Source organism: Apteryx rowi, unplaced genomic scaffold (genome assembly GCF_003343035.1).
Source record: "Apteryx rowi isolate R43461 unplaced genomic scaffold, aptRow1 scaffold_60, whole genome shotgun sequence".
Lineage (NCBI taxonomy): Eukaryota > Metazoa > Chordata > Aves > Apterygiformes > Apterygidae > Apteryx > Apteryx rowi.
In genome coordinates, this window is record NW_020450872.1 from 256,842 (window position 1) to 272,854 (window position 16,013).

The 16,013-nt window shown below is 41.4% G+C and overlaps 1 protein-coding gene across 1 annotated transcript in view; it reads right to left on the reverse strand.

Moving 5' to 3' along the window:
* Positions 1-16,013, reverse strand: part of MPZL1 (myelin protein zero like 1) — a 43,640-nt gene continuing 27,627 nt past the window's right edge. The window contains exons 4-6 of the mRNA XM_026083382.1: positions 14,627-14,759; positions 11,221-11,326; positions 1-4,474 (exon numbers count right to left, since the gene is read on the reverse strand). Coding sequence (XP_025939167.1) covers positions 4,373-4,474; positions 11,221-11,326; positions 14,627-14,759 — 341 coding nt within the window. The 3' untranslated portion in view covers positions 1-4,372. The remainder of the gene's footprint in view (positions 4,475-11,220; positions 11,327-14,626; positions 14,760-16,013) is intronic.

Genomic DNA, 16,013 nt, shown 5'->3' on the forward strand with positions numbered 1-16,013 from the left:
TAATGGGAAAAGAGTGTATTAAAATATTCACAAGATTACAATAGAAAACATGAAAGTCAATTCAAGAAAAAATATCCATGATGACTGTTTCGAGATGAGTCTGTAAAAGCAAAAGCACAAACAGTTGCTACACGGGCACTTTATGTGTAATCAGGCCATGCAATGCATATCTAGCTCCCTCACACAGATTATACACCCATCTTGTAGGTGTTTGTTCTCTTGCATACCTCCAAGATAGAGGTTTACAAAAAGAAAAGTATCTAGTCTATGTGTTTCCAATTATATTTACCACATAAAGCAGCTGGCTTTGTAGGGAGACAGAAAGATTGCACAGCACACTGATCTCAAAAGGCATTGAGCTTATATTTTAGAGAGTGCAAAAATACCTTTAAATAAAAGGGCTCATTAGTAAAGAGAAGGAAAAGAGAAGCCTCAAAGAGCATAATTGCTGAGTATAGTTCATATAATGATTTTGTAGTCTCCCATATAAAATGTTACCTAAATATTAGCACCACAGGGGTGTGACCACGGCCCAGAAATGTTACCCACCTCACCTTGACAGTTTTAAAAAATAATTCCATCACCTGGTACACAATAAGAACATTTTGTATTTGAGGTCCTAGGCTGATATATGAATAATGTAAAATTCCAAGACAAACTTTCAAAACAGACTGAGGGTATTTTGGTTATAAATCAAACAGCTCACGATTTACCTCAATAAATCCACTCTAAGGGAAAGCAGCTCCTAAGTTGCATATACACATTTACTGCAGTTACAAGACAGATGGTTACCTAAACAGTTCTCACAGGTTTAAAAAAGTTAAAAATCTAATTCCAGCTTTTCTAGTCACAAATTGAAATAGCACAAAAGCTTTGAGAGAAAACAAAACCCTACAGGTTTCCAGTTAGAAATGACACATCATGCAATTAGTTACAGGGACACATTTGCTACCCTGTAATGGTTCTTAATGCTATTTAATGAACATGCTGACCATCTCCTTTGCAGAACAACTGCTGAATTCAGAAGGGGCAATGGAGATTTGATGTACTGAGTACAGCTGCTGATTTACTCAGATTCACACCTTATAGTTCATTTCATCATTTTCTGGTAATCAAGAATACGGAAGAGTATATCCACTGTCAGTACAAAGGTAAAACTTTTTTCCACCTTGCAGTTCGGTTAGAAACAGAGGGGCCAAGAAACAGACAGGCCAAGAAGAACAATGTCTTCTATATTCCTGTCTCTAGGGGGTGCAAGTTGGCTTAGCAGCCAGAGCCCAAGGTGGCAATCCAAAACAGCACTCCTTCTTCAATGACTGCAAGTTCTGCTTTACATATAAATGACCTTTTTTCCTCACAGCAGAAAAACACATTTGAGATTGATGCTAGTTTTGTGTCACTGTGCATTAAAACCTGCATGACAAATAAAGAATTCACTGTAAATCCTTTATGTCACACAGACCCTCCCCAACTCCATTATCCAAGAGTTATTGCTCACATTAACAGTTTTATAATTTGTTACTCCCTCAAGAAAGGCTGTCTGCTGCTCAGCTGTGCTTCTGTAAGCCTGCCCACAGCACTTTTTTTTTCTTTTTTTTTACTTTTCTTTTTTTTTTTTTTTTTAATAAGACATGGTCCTAAAAAGAGCTAGCAGCAGTACTGCAGCAGGACAAGGATAGAACAAATAATGTTCCTCAAAGCCCAAGCTGTTCCTCTCCACATACAAAAAACAGCATCAGGGAATTAAGAGGACAGCAGTAGAGAGAACAGAATTAAGTTTCTGGTCAGCGTAACACCAGGATCTGATGATGCAGTCTGGCTTTAATCTCTACCTGCTACCCATCAAGGAAGTAGAAGTCCTCTAACATGTGAGACACTGCTAACCAACTTAGCATCAGTCCCTTTCGCCAGCACAGGGCTACCATATCTGATTAAAAAAGCTAAAGCACCCAGAGGGACAGAAAGTTCACAACAATTTTAGTCACATATTGCCTCAAGTTCTTTTGACTTCAACCTGAATAAGTTATTTTAACAGCTGCATTGTAGAAGCTGTCTATTCCAGCCAAGCAACATTGTTCATGTTTCCATGAAAAAATGAATTCAACATCCTTCAGACTAGAGAGGGATTAAGACTGAGGTCTGAGGTCTGATATTCCTGGGGGTAAGAAAGTTGGTTTCTTTCTAAAAAGGAGTCCAGCATTTTTTAAAAATACTACCTAGTTTATTCTGCCTTCACAAAGAGCATCCAAACAGCCTTGCAAAGAGCCTCCTCAGTATAAGCTATATTCATGTACCTGTAGCTAATCAAAAGCAATATGAAAGATGTTTCCTAAAGTCAGCACCAGAAGTAACAGGATTGTGCTCAGATTTTCCAGTATATTCCAGCATAAGAAAACATTAGTAACAGACAACAGCAGAGCCAAGGCCAGCCCTATCTTCTCAAAGCAGCAGGTTTTTGATGGTGCAGTTCATCACATTTCTCTTACTCCAAAACATCTGGCGAGAAAGACTGTGCAGATCAAAATGAAGTTTTTCAATCAACCATCTCAAAAGCTTCTGTTTCTTGCTAAGTGTAAAACATATTAGGGAGTAACAGCCTGCTAGACAGGGAAAGCAGCAGCAGGACTCATCCTGATTTTAGTGAGGCTTCTAACAAAGGCAGGTGTTGTCAGAAAACAAAGTGTGACCCTGACAAAGTAATATACAGCTGGTGTACCCAACTTTGTTGGGAGAAAACGCACTTTACTCAAAATAGTTATCAAAGTTTCACTGTCACAAGTTTCACTGCCAAATTATCTAAAGCGATTCCAAAAGGGTTTGCCATGGGCCTAAACTAAATATTTTTCATTTACTTGACGATACAGTGGAATGCAAGCTTAAGTTTGCAGATATCAAGCTAAAGAGTGTTGCAAGCTCACTGGAGGACAGGATGAGAATTCAAAGAAAATTTTCATCTGTCAAGTCAAAGATGAGGTCTGAAAAAGCCATAACAGAATTTCAGTAGAGACAAACAGATTGCACTTAGGAAATAGTAAGAACCAGAGAGAAGGGGTTACAGCAATCAAACTGAGTGTGACTTACTGCTACAGAAAAGCCAACATCACATTAGGATGTACAAAACAGAAATCCTTCTACTATACACTGCTCTGATAAGACCTCAGCTGGAATGCCATTTCTAGTTTTGAGCACCAAATTTCAGGATACAAACGGATCAGCTAAAGAAAGATCCTCTTCAGCAGAAAAGAATGATCAGAAATCTGTAACAATCTATGAGGAGTTTATTCTAGAAACAAGAAGCTGGGAAATAATGCTCGAGTAGTAGGCTCGTAAAGAGGAAGGAAATAAACTGTGCTCCACATCCTCTGTGCAAAGACAGGTAACACCACAAAAAAAAAAAAAAAGTGAAACCCTAGATTGCCTCCAGAGGTCATTTGGCCTCCATTAGAGGTTTTTAAGGACAGAAAAAACATCTTTAAGCAAGTGACAGAGGTATAATGGAGCCATGAGGGAGAGCTGAGGGAATAGTGTAACTTCAAGATCCCTTGGAGCCCTTTTTTGTGCTTATGTGAAATGACAGAGTTTCACAGAAGAAACATTTAATTGAAAGGTTCAACAGAATCTGAGGCAGTCACGTAGAACTATAGCTTCCTATTCCTTTAACTCACTAGCTCTTAAGTTTTCATAAGTAAACTACCATTTCATAAATCTGATAGACCAACACTATCCCTGTACCTTAAAGGACTAAGCTTGAGTATATGGGCTCAATACAGCAGTAAACAATTCTGTGACCTGTGTTACACAGGTCAGGTAGGCCTAAAAGTTTCCTTCACTCAACAGTAAGACATGAAATTTCTGACAGCTAGAAGTCACAGCCTAGCTTACCAGACCAGAGTGAAAATGTCTAGTTTATATAAGAAGGTAGCTTGTACTGAGAATCTGACCAAGGAAAAAATGAATACCCTGTGAAGGTTCCCCATCAAGAAAAATTAGGCCCCATAAGCAAAAAAAAAATCTCCAGGTCAAGCTAGAATCTTCAGGCTCTTCCAGTTTCTCCATTAATAATCAAGATAAAAATATTTTAAAATTGTGATGCGAGTTTTCACTTTCTCTCTCGTCATACAAGATACAAAAAAGAATATTGGCAATTTATAAGCAGAATCCTTACCGTATTTCCACATGCAACACTGGTCTCACTTCTGTACGATTAAATAGACTATTTACACACAATACATATATATCTTTCCCTCTGTATGCACATGCATTGGTCCTAGCCTAGGCATCAAAGGCCACATGTGAGTTCTCTGGGTCAAATTTTGTTCAAGCAATTCCAGTCTGAATGTGTGTTTTGCTTTGGATAGGTTAGGATCTCCTCTCAGTTCTTCCGAATGTCAGCATAGACCACAGACTCTGACTTGTTAATCTTGTCGCTGTGCTGTCCTCCGGAGTGATCTAACTGCGCGTAAATGACTGGGCCCTGGAAATGAAATAAAAAAACACAATCAGTATTTCTCAGAATAGGTCACACTGCCCCTCCCTTCTGCAGGGGCTGCAGCTGAGACCAAAATAAAGCAAGACCACAGAACTTTTATGACTTCTAATGGCGAAGTAAGTGAAATGAGCCCTCACCTATACATGAGCTCTAGTCTGCCACCTTTCTCCTACCAGGAGCATGCCAAACAGCACAGTGTCCTCCCTTTAATTCTGTTAAGGCTGCATGCCTTTGCACAAAAAGCAAAATCTAGAATCCTTTATTCTGAAAAGCGGCATTTCTTAGATGTTAGGGAATAGAGAAAGATACATAGCTTAGTCAGATGCATGCCAGGTTTAACATTTTATAGGAGAAACTGTATTATAGGTTTACTTGTAGACAGCAGAGCATATATCATGTACTACCGTTCAAGTTCTGTAAATCTCAGCGCAGCCATAGCACTGGGACAATGAGGAAGAGGGAGAGAACAAACCTGCAGCTGCCTTGTGATATCACAGTCACTGCTCAAGCAAGCACTGGGATCAAAACTTACACAGCAGTGAGCCAAAAAATGCTAAAACACAACAGTAATGCAAATTCTTACCTCATTTTCAAGCCAATCCAGCCCGGAGTTAAAGACCTAAAATTGAATCCTTCACCTCTTGGGCCATCAAGGCTCCCTTGTCATGCTACAGAGCAACCTGAGGCATGGTGCAGGCCCTCAGACTAGAGCACCCCCCATGACCATCATGCCTGACTTCTCCATGCATGAAATAAGTTTGCTGTCTTGGCTCAGTCTCTTCAGCATTGCCCGACACGGACAGCTATGGTCAGGCTTTCCCTCGAAACGACCATGGTAGCAAGCGCCACTGCAGATGCACTAGCTGAGCACAGCCACACACCTTTGTTAGAGTTGCTAGAGGGAAGTGGAGAACAGTAAGTGCCACGTTTCAGCAGAGCATTCAAACACAGCGGCACCCTCCTGAAGCACCATGTGTTCCAAAACACAGCCTACAGGAAAGGGAACAGCAACTATTTGAGATGAGGTGAGGACAGGACCTCAGCCAATGAAGAGCAGATACCCGGTAAGATACAGTTACAGGTGGGACCTTTAGGGAAAGGAACACCTGGCCTGCAGCTCCAATTCTGCACACCTCAACTGAAAGAAGCACAGAGCAGAAGGCTGTGACCACCTACCATGTGACCTCCATGCAGAAACCACACACACAAACACTAGCTGTGCAGGAGAGAAAGGGACTGTCGGGTGGCAGGGGATTACAAGGAGAGGTCTTTTTGTTTGGTTGTGGGTTTTTTTCTTTAAAACCATTTCATCCATTTTACTCCATTTCTCTGTTTCCCTTATCTCCCAGGGAGAAGTAGCCTTCACAGGCATTTCTCCCATCCCTTTTCTCCTCAGTACTTTTGGTATTCTGTCAAATTAGAAAACATCTCTATGGAACTAACCCAGAAACCCTTCCAATCTATCTTCCGAAGCAACTAAGAGCCAGAGATGAAAACAGTCCATCTATACAGAAAAAAAAAGGACCATAGGTACACTTCTGAGCAGCACTTCCTCCCTGCAACACAACAGCAAAGCATGCACCTTCTAAATATCTTGTCCTCCTGTTCCAGAAGCAGTTCAAACCCAAATTTTCTACCTTCTAGGTCAAGTATTTTCCAAGTCATAAAGAAAAAAATAGAGGAAGGGGATAAAAGAATGAGAAGTTGTGAGCAGATATAAAATGCTGAATGAAAATAACATAGAGAAAATGTTTGAAAAAGACAGAGATACAGTCTTGGAAAAATTCCAATTTAAAATCTCATTAAAATCACTTTTTTTTTGCTGCTGGCGCTCATGCAGTTCGAGTCCCCAGCACGTCATCAGGATCATCATACTGCTTCCAGTTAGAGTGCAGTATCTATACAAACTGTTCAAGGCAAAGTGAGCCTAAGGTTTATTTGCAAGCAATTTAGGAAGCCTCATCTGCCTCAAGCCATGGTTCAATGATACAGTAATTCCAGCTCTAGAGCACTTCCAATCAGTTAAAAAGAAATCTAACACTACATAAAACACTGACCACAATATTTCATGTTTGTTTAAGAAATTCTGATGGGTCAGTTTTCTGCCAGAGGAGCTCATTTCAGGATCAGTTATCACCATTCTAATTTTATGCCAGGTTAAATATAACTACCCTGCTGCAACCAGCATGTTAGATGGTGGTGGACAGACTGACTGGTGTGACCACCTGATCCAAATGACAATAGCATTGTTTGGATGTGCTTACCACCTCCTAAATAAATGACAGATTAGCTAACCTAGAGAAAAGGAGGACCAAGATTTATTAGCATGCCCCACCTATTTGATTTGTTGCTAAATGATTTTCTAACTGATTATGATCAGCATAAGAGTCTCTGCAAATGGTCCCTGTACAAAAGATCTGTGCTTCACACATCTCCCCTAAGTATGCTCAGTACCTGAGCTGATGCCACTTAATTCCACCTGAAAAACAAATGTCTCACTAGCATATTCTGCTCCAGAGACTATTACAGAATGCTTCTGGAGCTCCATCAAGAAGGAGCTAATACGATGCTTTTATCTTTTACTCCACAGCAGAACACCTCCCCTGTGCAAAGGGAGAGGAGAAAAAAAATTCCCTGTTAACAGCAAAGACCAATCCTTTGCTAGGATAGCATGAAGGTTGCTGGTCACTGGCAAGCTTTTAAGGACAGTAGATACAAAGGGAAATCCAAGGCCTTCTTTCTGCATTTGATACCTCCAGTGATATGGATCTTTAGAAAGACTCTTCTTACACAAATACAAGCTTCAAAAAAATCTAACCAGTTCAGAATTTTCACCTAATCCCACACAAGCTCACAACCAAAAGAAAGTCCAGCACTGCCATAAACTACTCAGTATTTCCCTAAGCCTTGTGATTTTTCCGGTCAGAATCAATGGARAAGAGTAGGCAGTGTATTGGATACCTTGCTAAAGTTTATCAGCAGAGTCATGAATTGAAAATTATGGCAAAGAAACAGGACTTGTGAAGTCAGACCACCGTGCCACAGAGTTTGCAGTGTTCCCAAATTCTTTAGAAGATTCTAAGAGATGTTGCAGCTACCTCAGATTCCAGCCCAGGAAATTCATCTGAAATTTAAGTCTGGAGTCCCTACACCAAAATCAGCTCCCTCCCAGGGCCCTGGGGTCCAGAGTAAATGTACACAGAACCAGTTCAGGTATATTTCAAGCCAGAAAGAGCATAACTACTGCACAGCTGTACTTAAGTTAACACAGCTTTAGTGCTTCCTGCTTCTACACTGACCAGATCTATCAGCTTAGGATGTCTATGCCATACTGCTCTGTACATCAGAGATGCACTTCCAGAGAAGTTACATTTTAGGGTCAGTGTTCCTTCAGCCTGCCCAGAAATGAGTACTCAGCTGCAAGTACTCACAGCAGTCATACAAATGACTGCCATGCTGGAGTTTGCATGTCTTGAGACAACACACATCTTCCTTCCAGTTTGCCTGCTAGCACCCAGATCACTAGCAAGGACATTCATCTGTGAAACACATACAGTTCTTGTCTTCATCAGAAACACTCTTCTCTCTCATCCAAGTAACAGTATGGTAGAGTAAAAGTCACTAGAGAATGACAGCATGGAGAAGAAACACCACATACGGATTTGACAGGACAGAACATACTTGCTGAAAAAGAAGGAAGAATGAAAACAAGTGGATTTGACTCAACCAGCTGAACAGTCACAAAATCAGATTCACATATTTTCAGTGCTCTGGGGCCCTCTAGAAAGGAAGCTCCAGAGATGATAGGCTTGCACCCAAACACAAAGGAAGTGCAGGTTCAGGATGCAACCTGCAGAGAAGCCTTATATCTAACACAGTTGAGAAATGATGTGCACAACTACCTAATTACAGATTTTTAAACAGATACATAAATAATCAAATTGAATTAATTAAATTTAATAAATTGAATTTAAATGCCATTCTTTGACAGTGAATACCTCTTTTATTGGTCTAAACTTGTGGAGGCAGGGGTGGTGTGTTTGTATACCTAGCTCTTAGCCATCAGTGAAATGTCAGGCATTCAACCAACAAGTAAAAGGAAGCCCATAGGCATTCACTGTTTGACAAGCAGTGCTGACTGTGTGGGCCACTGGTATAAAAATGGTCAAGAGAGGAAAGTGTGCCTGAATTAGCAAGCAACCTGCAACAGTTTCGGGGAATTGCTAGGAATCTGAATATGAACATTTCACCTACACAACAGTTTGAAAGCTATAACTAATTTTTTGATTAGCAAGAAATGGCAGGTTTTATATAGACATAATTTGTTTAAATATGTTAATTTGCATGCTGATATCACCTGGTGAGCTGAGACTTTTTTTGGAAGAGCAATGCCTAGAAGTTTAAAATATAATTGTAATCAATTTAAATTGAGTTTTCTCACTGATTTAAATCATCTGTTTAAAACCTTATCAACCCTCATTTTATTGTGGATCTTTTTAAAGAAAAGTAAGCATGCTTGCTTGCTGTTCTGTAAAGATGGGGCAAAGACTTAACAGAAGGTGGAGGAACCACTTGTTGCTACAAACATTTGCCAAGAAAAGAAAATCCAAACAAAGCTCCCTTCACCTGACAAAAGAGATTCATCTCAACCTCAACACTCAACTATCCCCTTATACAGAAATAAAGCCATTTCCCATACTTTTCCTTTGGGGTCAGGAGCATTCACACTTTCAAGTTTTCCTTTAGGAACCTACCTGTGGAAGAGCCTGAAGGACTCTGTCAAGGAATAAGCAGACTGCAATGACCATCAAAAAGCAAAACCCACTGATTCTGAGTTATCTTTTCAAAGTTTAGATTTACTCTGAAATGCTCCTTATCTTGTACACTACTTTGAGAGCCAGAACACTGGGGATGGGGAGGGGTGAAGAGGACAAGTTTTCACACTAGGAGGTTACAGTGAATAAGAAGACAAAAGTATTCTTGCTTTCAAGATGTAAGTGCAGGACAGAAAAACTCTTCCTGCAGGTAGATCTTACGACATTAGCATGTACCGTTTTCTATCCTGACAATAGTTAGATCAAACACCTTGGCTTTTTGACCAAGCAGAGCTGATTCCAACAGCTACTGCAAAATACTTCCCCACATAAGCTCTTTTTTTTTTTTCAAAAAGAGCACATGTTTCCCCCCCTCAATTTAAGTATTTTTTTCCTAATCTAGGCAAGGCTTTTCTTGTTCACCTCCTTCCAGTTATGTCTCTTCTAGCTCCTGGCATACAGCTTCATCTTCCCTGCCTGCCTCCTCACTTAGCGCAGAGGCATTGCCATCATTCTGAAATATTTCAGTATTAGCCAAAAGAAAATAACTTAATTCTCATTCACCCATTCTAGGAGGTCTCCAGAAGAACTAGAAAAGAACAGTCAAAATTTGAACTCTTATTTTTTCTTGTAAGTTAAGTACATTAGAGATGTAGAGATGTAGAGATGTACTTAACTTACAAGGGATGTAGAGTTAAGTACATATATCAGAGAATAACTGTTTCTGAAGCCACTAGATAGCTTTGTGGGTCTGTATACTAAAACTCTGTTTTCTGGAAGCATCACACCTGTCAAGAACAAGATTCATTTCAAAAGCACACTGTAAGCCCAACAGAGTGGGGACTTAGACTTTATCCAGCTCACTGTGAGCACTGTATTTTTTCCTGTAGTACTAACACATTAACACACATCATTGTTATTTTGTTGGGAGAACTGAAGAAATCAGACATCACCTCTGATTTAGAAACCCCTGAGAGTCAACACACTACTCTGCAGAGTTGCAAAAAAGGTCACCAATCAAAAAAAGTCCAGTTTGGACTTAAATTCACTCAGGATCCAAACCTCCACAGGAAAATTGCTGAGGATACACAAATCATGAGGCAAGAAACAGCTGCAGTGCAAATAAGGAAATCCTGTACATTACTAACAGATAATCATACATTGCGTAGAATCTTTGTTTGATGTGTGCTCTCTCCCCTCTGACTTACTTCCCATAGTATGTTAGTCTGGATAAGAGCCACCTATTTCCTTCAAAGTCAGCAGAACTTTGCTGACACTAGCAGGAACAAGAGAAAGCTTCACAGTTACAAATGCACAAAAGTCGGGTGTGCAGGGCAGCAGAGGAGAGCTCTCAGCAGCAAGAGAGATCTTCACATTGATCCATCACTGGTTAGTGTTTGCATTGCACTGGCTTATTTTCATGTAAAGGAAGCACATGCCACTTAGAACATGCACATTCACAGTGATGGAGAGACTAAGTGAAATTCCTCCTACATTAAAATCCTAGAACAGATTAGGCAGCTTTATAGGGTGTAATGTTATCTTTACATTAAACAGCTACCCACTCCTCATCATTGCCAGGCTCTCATATTTGCACTTCACTACCACTTGTGCTAGTTAACACACAAGAGCAGAATCACCTTTTTCATACAGAAGTATAAAAAGGGCACAAAACTCCATCTCGGCTACTATCAAGGTGTTATTCTTTCAAATGCACTAAGCCTTCTAGGGAAGAGTTCACCAATCCCATCTTACTACCCATCCTTTGTGTGGAGCAGACACCTTTACCACCCAACCCTCGTCACCTTAACAAACAGCACCTAATTGATGTGTCCCACCCTGCTTCCATCTTTTCCATACCATCTCCTCCACGCTGTGGGAGACTCCTGCTTTGGAAAGCAGCAGGAAGCAGTTTACCTGGTGTGATCTCGCCGGCACGCTGTTTACCAGACCCTCTGTGTTGGAGGGTGACTTCTGCGGAGCCTGCTTAACCGGTGACATCAAGCTCTCAGAGGTACTGCAGCTGACGAGGTGGCAGAGCAGAGTTTGCAGGACAACGTTCAAGATGCATACGCAAAAAAAAAAAAAAGGAACAAAAACAAAAAACGAGTGATGGCAGGATGAAAGTGGCAGATCATGCCAAAGTAAAAGTGAACATAATGGATTCTGGAATAAACACACATATTCTCCATCTCTCCCCAGTTATTTCTCTGTCCTTCCTCCCAGAGACTCACTGGTGAGAAAGAGGAAGGAGCAACTCTTAACAGAGGACAACTTCTTCAGAACCCAAGTTCTCCAGCTATTCCCATTTAACCCAACCAGTCTAAAACCACACAACCCATATAGGCCTCTTCTTCACTGAGGCTTCAGACTCAACAGTGAACAGCAATTATTTGCTAACAGTATATAAGCTAAATAGTCCCAGTCACTGAAGCAAGGGTTTTACCACTGCTGCAGTTATAGCAAACACTTTCTAGAGCCGCCAGCTCTTCCATATCACAAAGGCATTTCCCACCAAACTCCACAATAGGTCCCTTGCTTTTGGCTAGGGCAGAATGCCAAAATAATTCTGCCCCCCCCTTACAACAGACACCAGTCTCTGGAATTATTACTTTAAGAGTCACAAGTGATATGTAAGCTACAGGCCTCAAAACAGCTACTTGCATAGCTAATGGGACAAATCTTGTCCGAGAACTTCGGAAACTGTCTTGTGGTGAGAAAACCCCTGAAAGAGGCTACCAGTTTTCATACTCTGCTTGCTTTTTTCCACCTGGCTAAAGCAGGACTGAAAAGACCCGGGGNGAAAGATGAATACCACAGAGCTAAGCATATGAGCACATGCCCTTAAACTTATTTTCAGTAGCCTGTGGGCAATGCAGTAACCTGTCTCTAAATGCTAGCTCTACCTCCTCTTACCCAAGCACCCAGGAAAGAAAACTGTCCACTTCCTTGACAGTAAACACAGGAGTTCCCTTTGCTACCACAACCCCCTAACCACTGAGCACCCTTTTCTCCCAACCTTTGTGGACAGACAGCGTACAAAGCAAGTACGGGAACAAACGAATGAGGACATTGACATTAAGCAGACCACCTCCTCACAGGGCAATCATTTTTTTACTCTTTGGATAAGTCTAACCATAGAAGATTTAGCTCCTCGTACATGCAACAGTAAAAAAAGTACTGCAGATCCACCCACCATAGCAAGGGGCTTCAACTCCGTCTCAGAGACAGAGTAGCCCTCTGTGACTAAAATGAGCTAACCATGAATTGTTTGCTTTATTCACAAAATTCCTAAGATCTACACTATCTAAAACTCATAAATCAGGTTTAAGCAGCTAATGCGCTTAGACCATTCCAATCATCAGTTTTCAAACTCCAAAGCAGTCCAAGCCAGAGGAACATGTATGGGAAATTTCCTTTTATTCTGGCAAGTAAAGGACTCTGAATTTCCTGTGCTCTAGTCCATGCACTGGCGAGTTCACTGTTGGAAGAGACGGAGGGACACCATCTGGGATAAGGAGCAATCCCTCCCCAGTTAGACATGAGACAATGAAACCCAAGCACCCAGTGAAATGCATCACCCCTTGGCCAACAGATTCCAGCACAAATTACAATGAAGTTATGTTAGTGCAAACCTAGCTGGTTAGTCAGCAAGGGAAGAGGAAACGTGTACACACACACACAGGTATTAACAGCAACCACCAACTTGATTAGTTACCATGGTGTCTAGCGGGACTGGAAGAGAAGACCCAGCCCTGTTACATTCCCAATCTGGCGTCTATATCAGGATCTCTGTAAGGAGAGGAAGGTAAGCAGGATCCGATCCCAGTACACCAAGGCAGAAAGAAAAAAAAACACACCAAAGTCAGAGCATGAACAGAGACTGTGGCCATGCAAGGGTTCCAGACACCTCCCAGTGCCCCCACCCACTTCAGTTCAAGGCAGATTTGTTATCTACAAGTAAGTGCATCTCATCAGCGCCACTACACACTGGGTTAGTGTCGCGTAGATTGAAGTCCATAAGTTTGGGGGGGTCACAGCACATCTGGTTTCTCTTAACACATCATGCAGAGTTGGCATAGTCAGTGAAAGCAGTATTAAAACTTCAGAGATTACTGTCCTGGGAGAGTAGTTAAATCTACTACAAGAACTTACAGTGCATGAACTACTGCTCCGGGCTCAGCTCCAGCATGTGTCCTTCAGCAGGAAGGCACTGGAAAGCAGATCACTCAGAAGCAAGGCATGCAGACCTCGTCACACACACCATTGGTGTGTGACACTGCAAGCTTCTTTCAGTTCTTAGGGGAAGGACACATGCAAAAAGGAAAACCCAGGCCTTCCACACAGTTTTGAGCACACACAGCCACCTTCACTACAATCAGCCTTACCACTGGGCAATGGCCAACTCAATTTCTCTAAGCTCTCCAGCTGGCAAAAGGACAGGGCAAAGTTCAATTTAGAAATCCCCATGAGTTTATTTTTGTAAAGTCAAAGAACCTGCAGGGAGCAGGCATATTTTGGTGGGAAAGAACAGGAGAAAATTATAAATCTTGCTTTTGTTTCTAAGATTACATACACAACAATTTTCACTCTTTCTTAAGAAGCAAATGAGCAGCTAATTAGAGGGCGAAAAGAGTGCCACCACCCGCAACACCAAGTTCCATCACCGCAGGACTCAACTCTGCCTTTATTAGTTCTTGTAGCTTTCTCATATCCCCACTGAAGGCTCTGTGCTTCATTTTAGAGACATCCTCCTAACAAGAAAAACCTTGCAGGGATGGTAACAGTTAACTAAAAAACAGACTGAATGAGATGGATGCAGAGTGGCTATTCCTTCCTGCATTGTAAGAGTGGTGATGAATGGGGCTGGCAAACATACTCCAGGCTCAGGATACCTGAGCAAGACACCGGCAACTGAAAATCCAGTCTTAATCTCAGCAGAACAATTCCTTAAAACTGCACAACAATTCCTTAAAATTGTACATCTGGTGCTTTTTTTTGGAGGGAGGGGGAAGTGGGGCAGGAGGGAAAGAGCAGAGCTAGGAGATCTCAGATTAAATGCTCTTAGAGCATACAAGCTTGGGGCTGGGAAACAACTCCACCATTTAGTGATTTTCAGGTGCAATCAGTAGGTCTCTACTCTCTTCAAACACAGTACAAAGATAATCATTCCAGGTAGCTGACCAGTCTTCCACATGGCCGTGTCCTATCCCTAACCATGATTGCTAAGACTTGGTTGAAACAATTCCTACCCCCTCTAGCCCTCCCACTGATCCTACCGCTGTTCCTCACATCATTCAGGGTGAGGAGGGAAATCTCTTACCCAGAGTAACGTTTTTTAGAGTTGTTCTTTCTCACGACAAGACACACGACAATAGAGATGAGCGGTGAGACACCTGTAACCGTACCGATGACTATCCCTGCCACCATGGCAATGGGGAACGCTGGCAGGCTGTCTGGGGAGAGAAGGGAGAAAACATTCAACTCTTCTGCAATCCCTGATTAACAGAAGTGCAAACCACAAATGCTCTTGACCTTGGAGTCTTTTAGAGCAGGAGCCACTAATGTAATATCTAGGAATGAAAACATGCAGCCTAAACGGTAGCGATAGCAGGCAGCCAGCAGAATAATGAATGAACTGAGCACACACCAAGAGCATTCTTTAAGTCACTGTCCTCCAGAAGAAAGTTTATATTAAGCTAAGAATTTTGATTGACATATCAAGGAACACAAGCGACAGTGATGACAACCCTATCTCATATTGTATCTGAGAAACAAAATTACATTCATCTGGGCAATTCCCAGTGAGGTCAATAGGAAAACACAGGCACACTTGAAAGCAGATTTGAACTTAATGTATCAGTAACCAACTGAGTAAGAACACTGAGAGCTGGGTGTTCTTTGGGTAGCGTGCAGACAGCCCAGTTACTACCCATGATTACTCTAAGAACATTTATACGTGTTTCTGGTGCCTCAGAAATACATCTCTATACATTTTTATACAGTCATTCCTGCCCTTCTTAAATCAGGATCGTTATAAGTTATTAGAGATATGCTTACAGGAAGACAGTATTGCTTTACCCATGTTTTCCCCAGTATGCTTTTTAGGGGAGGGGAGACCAAGCAAGAGCAGCCAGGAATAAAGCCAACCAGAGAATGAGTACAAAAGACTTACAAGATGAAGAACACACAGACTGCTATTATAGCCTTTCCCAGTATCAAAACAGTAACAAAGTTGTGGGGGGGGGTTTTCATCGTAATTTACACAAAACGTCTTAGGCTGGAGGCCTTCTCACAAGACTCCATGCTACACTAAATACCTGCATCAAATACAAGTGAACCAATGTAAGATGCAACAGATAAAATGCCATACACAGAGAATCTTTCTCAGATGCTTATGTCCAACCATGCTCACACAAAGCATTCCCAGCAAGTTCACAGTCTGTAGATCAAACCCATTTTCAGATACTTATATAGTAGCAGCAGTACAACACAGTATGCTGAAATAGGGGCATCATACTAACAAAACAAGGCTTACATTTATCACCGTTCATTTTGAGTTTAATAACTTCCAGGAGAAGGGTTACGTGATCTCTAGCCCTTTCACTGATCATGTCATCATGCCACTGAATATCACATCAATAGCTTTCCTGGCACTCCAGTGTTTGAGGCCAATTTATAACAACATAGCAATTCGAAGTCTTAGTCTG